We start from the raw sequence: 7732 nt of genomic DNA, 5'->3' as shown, positions 1-7732 counted from the left end.
CCTATGATCACTAATATCATTTTCAATGGTACATACAACATGCTGTAATTCATAATTGTTAGAATACATATGATCTAAAAGTGACTCATTTGTGTTACCAGATCTAGTAGGGTACTTTGTATTACATAGTAACAAACCATAGGACATCATTAACTCAAGTAAAGGTACTCTATAAGTATCTACATAATTAATTATATTAACGTTTAAATCTCCGGTTAATATTATTTTTCTATTAGAATATAGTGACAATATTTTTTCAAGATCTTCCATCATTAGTGGACTACTTTTGTTACTGGGATTATATATACATATTACAATCATTTTTATGTTATCTTTCTTTACTTCAATCCCTAAAATGCTGTGTTCTTTTTCAATTTTATTTAATATATTAAATTGCCAAGAGTTATGGATATATATTGCTACACCTCCTCCAGTACTATCTCTATTCACATGTACTGATACATATTCTCTTATATTAAAGTAATCTATTTCCAATTTATCAACCCATGTTTCACTAATTACCAAAAAATCCACTAGCGATAGTCTATGCAATATTGTCTCTATTTTGTGTAATTTATTTCTTATGCTTCTCGCATTGATTGTTACACATGTTACACCTTCCTGTTGTAGTCGATAATATTCAGACGATAAGTATTCTAAAATAGACTCATAATAAAGATCCTTACATATAAGCCCTAATCCTAAATCTAAATAACCATCCATTTATTGCTAAGTTGCTACATAATCATCTTAACTTATTTCTTTAATAAGTCAATATCCTCTTCACTCCTAATCCATACCACTCTGTCATTTTCGCTTTTCCTTGCCAATATCTTGCAGTCACTAACCCACACATACTTAACATGTGGACGCAGATCTCTAGCTTTCTTGAAGAGGCCCTTGTTCCGTTCTGTCAAATTGTCATTCAGATATACTCTTTTGTTCCCATCAGCACCACGAGTGTCAAGTCCTACTATGTCTTTACACTTGATTTCCTTTTTCTTCTTTTTTGCTTCCATAAGCTCTTCTTTCTTCCATCTATTCTTGAGTTTTACTAAAATTGGTCTTGGAACCCCTGTTGCTCTAGTGGGAATCCTGTGTGCTACATCTATGTCTTCTTTAGAAAGTGGAACTTGTAGAGATTGTGCTAAGTTTATGATAATGTCATAAACAGAATCGTTGTTTTCTCCTGATTTCTCCAGAATTCCATGAAGCTCAAGATTGTTTCGCCTTGAGTATTGCTTTAGTTCTTCCACTTCTTCTCTTACGTTGTCTATTTCCGCTACTTTTCCAATTTTAGTCCTTACTTCGTTGATGTCCTTTTTTATGTCTTCAAAGTCACTATTCATATGGTCCATTGCAGTTCTTATTGCTTTATTTTCTTCATTTGTTTCCTTAACGTCTTTTTTGAGGTTGCCTAAGTCACTCTCCATTTTTTGCAGTAGATCAATGATTTTTTTTGTCTTGGCACGATGCTCGCAGTCTTCTCTTTTACAGAACCACTTTCCCCGCGTTTTTTTCAATGCATCACTGTCTCCTTTTGTTAAGTTTATACAGTTTTTGTGGAACCATGACTGACACTGGCCTTCACACGTTAGTCCTTCCTCCCCTCTTTTTACTTTCATGCCACACACCACACAGTATTCTCCTATAGTGTCCGACATTTTTAAGTGTTATATTTATCCGCTATCACAAACCAATTGAGCTTTTGGTATTTATTGATTGAGTATATGCGCTCACGTTATTAACACTGCACACTATTATTACAGATTCCAATTATTAGAATAATTTCATCAGCAACAGTTGAAACACTGCTTGACTTGGTACTATTGCTTAACAAGATAATTGACTTTGGAGAGTTTGCAATCCTGTTCATCACTTTAATTTGTTAACAGATTCTTACTAGCACTCATAAAATCGAACTTTCTCTTGAAATATCATCTGGATTCCCATGATAATCTACTTAAATGACTTAAAAGTACTTACTGTTTAGCTGAAACACAGATAACTGGTATAGAGAACATTCTTCCCACCTAAGTCAAACTCAAATACGGAGCACAACACCACCACAGATAAATGGTCACTTCATGTTTCATATTTTGTTAAAATTAATTGTTAAAAGTCAATTTATTACAGAGTTGCCTGATACTATCACGATCAGTTTCTACAGGATCCTTCTATTTGGTAATTTGTTCATCTTTTTTACATTATAAAATATATTGTCGATCTAATTGCTGTATCGCCGGACCAATTTTAGGAAATTTACCGGGTCAATTGGAGAATTTATTTAAGTTTATGAGGTAGAGTGATTGAAAGTCAGGTAAGGGGAATAGTAAAAGCTCAGATAGTGATTGTATTGGCTGGTTGTTTTTGATGTTGTAAGCGGTACTGTATGTGGAGGCGGATGGACTATTTCGCGTAGAGGTACACTTGTTTCACTATATGGATCCATAGATTGTAAAATGTATAGATAAATTTGAGCAAATCTTTAATTTGCTCATTTCATGTCGAGAACAGAAACCAACAAACCCCTGTGGGGCTTCTAACCCGTTCCTACTACTATCACTACCCCTACTCCTCCTCCTCCTCCTCCTCCTACTACTACTACTACTACTACTACTACTACTGCTACTCCTGCATCTACTTATACTATGGATCCGTATAGAAAAACTGCGCACCTAATAACATAATCTAACGTAACGTAATGTAATCCAACCAAATATAACCGAATGCAGTATATTTTGCTCCAGTTTTTCGATTTTCAAATTGGTCCGGCGATTCAGCAGTAATGCTATATTGTTGTTAACACATTAATTATCACTATTAGTAAATAATTACTTTTTAATATTCTGTAAAATATAAATTATACACTGTTTACCTTTGTGAATTTTTATTTCTAATTTATATCCCTCAAGAACCGAGAACCAAGGGTCTGTGGATCACAATATTTCATGCTGAGCTCGCACGCGTACCAGACTCGTTAAAGTCTATGACCATATCAACGTTGGCCAATATCGGATGAGATTAACGCGTTTTAATGAAATTTATTCATTTACCTAAGTTCAAGTCCAAATTTTCTGGACAATATTTTGAGAAAAAAATACTGCTACAGGGTAGTCAGAGCATCAATGCAACTGTGTACTGTCAGCAGTTGAGCCGTGTTCAAGAAAAAACTCCAGACTCTGGAGCCAGCACTTCTGAATCGCAAAGGGGTCCTCCTGTTACAGAACAACGCTAAGCCTCACATCGCTAGGATGACCCGGGACACCATTCTACACTTTGGATGGGAAACTATTGCATCCGTCATACTACCCGGACATTGCACCGTCCGATTACCACTTGTTCCATTCCTTGGACAATCAGCTTAGAGGACGCCAGTTCAAATCCCTAGTAGAGGTGCAAAATGCACTTGATACCTTCTTCGATTCACGGCCCACCAAGTTCTACCGCGATGGAATACATGGCCTCCCAAAACGTCGGCAGAAGGAGACTATTTTTGATCTTCCAGGTATGTCTTAGATTAAATATCGATGTTTGAAGGTGTTGGGTGAAAAAGCGACAGATCTCTCTTGGTTACCTTTATAGTTACTAAGCTCGTCAAGATCTACCACCTTATCAAGTTTGGTAAAAATTGGATGAGTTCCATCTTTCGCGCTTTAATGAAATTTCTTGATCTCACTGATTCCAAACCTAACATTGATAGCTAATAACTCAGGAACAAAAGGTCTGTACATCGTAATATTTTATATGAGCTTCCATGCATACCAAGCTTGTCAATATTTACGATCCTACCAACTTTCGTCAACATCATTTGAGTTTAACCAAATGCGACTTAGTGAAATTTCTTGATATCACTAACTTAAAACACAAATTTCATTAGCAATAACTCTGGAACCAAAGTCCCAAACACCATAATATTTAACGTGTGTACTAAATACATTGCAGTCCATAACCATACTAATTTTTGTCGTGATTGGATGAGTTTCGTCAATAGTAGGCACTACACACTATCCTTTCAATAGATCCAAATCCAAGGAGCACGGTAGCTCAGTGTTAGAACGCTTACCTCTTGTGCATTTGATCCCGGGCCAAGTAAGTTCGTGGCAGGCAACATCGTGTCCGTATATTTTCCCGGGGTACTCCCATTTCCTCCCACATTATCATTCCACGAATTCCGAAACATTTTCGAGAAACGAAAAATCATCGAAAAAGGGAAAACGAAGTTTTTCGAAAAACGTTTTTTTCGAAAAAACGAAAAACGATTTATTTTTCGAAAAACGAAAAACGAAAGATCTTTCGAAAAAACGGAAAACAATTTTTTTCGAAAAATGAAAGACGAAAAAATTTCCGAAAAACGAAAAACATTTTTTTTTTAGAAAAACGAACGAAAAAACGAGAAATGAAATTTCCGAAAATCGAAAAACAGATTTTTTTAAAAAGGCCATCCCTAATGAATACCACCGCGACAAGTCGTGGTTCTTATGATAGTTGCGTATTTTCTTCCGGAGAAATTATGAAAATAATAATAATGTAGACTCCGATGCGTAGTTTGTACGAAGATTCTAGCATCAATTTATGTGACACACATACCTCTTTTCATATAACATCGCTGCTGAACGGGACGTTAAACTCTAAATCAAAACTCAACACATACCTCTTTCTATTTAAAAATATTGTGTGGTATACAATATTCGGAATTCAAGATGGCTGCCATGATGTGCACTAAATCATTTAGCGCAGTTTATACACCAATGCCAAATTGTAACATTTGCTTTTCCTCCGTCTATGCGTCTCTTTGTTACAGCCCTGTCATAATACTTTCCCTATTTGATACATATGTAAAACATAGCACACCCAGTCTCAAACAGATAAAGTGTCAAAAATGAATTCACATTCTCATTTGTGCGAATACTCATGTCTAAGTTGAGGTGTAAAATCATAACCTTTTACATTTAAAACAATATTGTGTGATATGTAATATGGTGGGATTCAAGATGCCTTCCATGGTGACCACACTCCAAATCAATGCAATTGACATATCGTTATTATTGTTCTGCCCCAATACTTTTCAGTAACCCTGTATACAGATCCACATATGTTTTCTCACAGCAAAATTAAACTAATATTTTCCACAGAATATTTTTTATACTAATATGTATTTTTATACTTTGATCCACGAGTAGAAATGGAATTTTAGAGGTAAGAGAAAAGTCAGCAATAGATAAAGTTTGATTGGGCTATGTCACGAGAATACAAACTCAGAAAGCCGGTAGTTAGGGGCGGACTGGCTAGGGCCCTTAGGTCGCAATCGCGGCGTGGGCCCTCTAAGAAAACAATGATGAAAGAATAAAGAAAGAAAGAGAAAGAAAAGCTAAAACAAAAGAGAGCTAAATAATTCGGTAGCTCAGTGTTAGTATCCTATCAACACACACTCCTCTTCCATCCTTCCATCAATCAGTAAGTGATCTTTTTTAATAGGGTCCTTTTGTTACTAGATTTTTGGCTAGGTCCATCTGTCACTATGGTCTTTTATTATCAGAAACTGTTATTTAGTTTGTACCTGGGGCTTTGGGCCCTTCTTTCAATATATTGGACAGTTGGCGCCTTCTTTCATTACATTGAGAGGTTGGGGCCCTGGGCCCTTTATTCATTATATTGGGCAGTTGGGACCCTTCTTTCATTTCATTGAGCAGTTCGGTCTTAGGCATGTTTTTCATCATGTAGAGCTGTTGGGACCTGGGACCTTTTTTCATAATGTTGGGTAGTTGCGGCCCTTTCAAGGTTGAAGACTGGTGCCTGGTTTGTAGCTGGGTTCATATTTAACCACAGGCTGATTGGTTCTTTATGGATGTTAATACATCTTGTAGGTCTATATTTGATAATTCAAAAATGGAAAAACAGCGCATTTTTAAACATTTATTTTCTATCAAAAAATTTACACAATAACAGGAGAAAACAGTGGGAGACGCCAAGAAAGCGGGCATTTTCAACATAATGGTTCATTCTATCCAAGATGTTTCAGAGCTTAATCAGCTAGCTATAGTAATTATCTACGTTATAAACGGTCAAGTATTTGAGCGGGTGTTACCAGTTGTCGTAAACAGCTTGGGCGTCTCTGGCAAAGGGGCGAAGGAGACGCGTCCCCTCTATATTTTGAAGTACAAAATATTCAATATTTTGTTCTAATTTAATTTATTTACTAACGACAGAATAACATATAAATAATAATAATTATATTTATTTGTCATATAATATTCAGGCTGTGTAACAATTATAACAGAGTTCTTGATATGCCTCAGGGGTCCGTGAAGGTAAGCAGAAATGTAACAAATGGAATTAAAGATAATAAACAGATTGGGCTAGATAGTACCATTTAAATAACTTTGTTTGATGTTCTCCCCAAATTGTATATGCCAGAGACGCTAGTGGTAAACAGTGACACTACAATACAAGTAACTTATAATGAAATCAAAAGAGTTCTTTGTGACAAAAATGTTTTGATGTCTGATATTGTAAGTTGCTCTTTTGATGGAGCTGCTAACTTCAGTGGATGCTATTAAGGAGTTAAAGCATTACTGGAGAATGGTAATCCTGAAATCATTTACACCCAATGCATAGCTTATGCTCTTAATTTGGTTATGACAAATTCGACTGAGTAGATCCCTGAAGCTGCAAATTTATTTGAAACCAGTGCCGTGTTCTGTATGAATACTACAAAAGAAAGGATGTTTGTAAGAAAATGATTGATGCAAGCCACGAGGGACATGACAGACTACGAAACGTTCAACAAGTTTGTACAACACGATGATGGAGCAGAAACAATGCACTGAATGCAGTAGTGGACACTAACAAGTTTCGCTACGAAACATGAAGCCAAGACGAGGACGACTGTCTATTATCAAGATTTTTTTCATTTTTATTGTTCCTCAATGATGATGTACAGGACAGGGGTTTTAACGCGAAATCAAAATTTTAAGCTAAACTTTGCTGAATAAATGGACAAAATTTAACACTGTATTGTGGACTTCTGTGTTTCAGGACTTATTTACGGAAACGGAGCCTGTTTCAAAATACCTGCAGTCTCACGGATTGGACTATCTTACAACCTGGAGACTTCTAGACAATTTGCAGCAGCAGCTTCAGAAGAAAATAGAGGCAAAAGATGTCTGTTTAATGCTTTACGAAAATACAAAAATATTTTGTGTGAAAATAAATCAACAGCTTGCGCAATCTGGTGTAGAGATAGCAATGGAAAAAGACTTTCTGCGCAGAAGAAGAAAATGCCAGGAGAGCAGATGAACTGGAAAAGAACTTAAATATAAGTGAAAATGATTTATTCATAATAAAAAAAACTTCAACGAAAATTCTGAATACAGGTGTTACATGTTTCAGTGATAGATTTCAGCAGCCAAAAGAACTCCAAATACTGGAACATAAGCACTTTTCAGAAATCAAGAAGAATGTTGTATCTGCAAGAGCTTTCAGAGTTCTTGCGAAAAAAAAAACTAAATATAAAACAGGAGAAAATATACAAAGAGCTCCAGCAATTCTCTGTCGTGTATTTCACTGTCACAAAACGTTCTGGTTTTTGATGATACTGAAGAGAATGATGCCCCTGAATCCGTAGAAGATAATGATGATTATGCATCTGAGCATGCTATGGGAGATGGAACATCTTTGTACGGAATTCACGATAAGAGTGATAATGATGCTGCAAACACCTTGTATAAAA

General features: G+C 35.8%; 1 protein-coding gene across 1 annotated transcript; it reads right to left on the bottom strand.

Moving 5' to 3' along the window:
• Window positions 1-755: 755 nt before the first annotated feature.
• LOC145685168 (uncharacterized) lies at window positions 756-1664 on the bottom strand. Its single transcript, XM_081757521.1, has one exon. It carries the CDS (start codon window positions 1662-1664, stop codon window positions 756-758), a length of 909 nt encoding a protein of 302 aa, XP_081613647.1.
• Between the last annotated feature and the right edge of the window lie 6068 nt (window positions 1665-7732).

The sequence above is a fragment of the Thermobia domestica genome, chromosome 5, assembly GCF_964235325.1.
Source record: "Thermobia domestica chromosome 5, izTheDome1.hap1.1, whole genome shotgun sequence".
Lineage (NCBI taxonomy): Eukaryota > Metazoa > Arthropoda > Insecta > Zygentoma > Lepismatidae > Thermobia > Thermobia domestica.
This window is presented reverse-complemented; position numbering and strand designations above follow the sequence as displayed.

Coding starts and splice junctions, on each gene's coding strand:
- LOC145685168 (XM_081757521.1), bottom strand. CDS start 1,664: ATGTCGGACACTATAGGAGAATACTGTGTGGTGTGTGGCATGAAAGTA.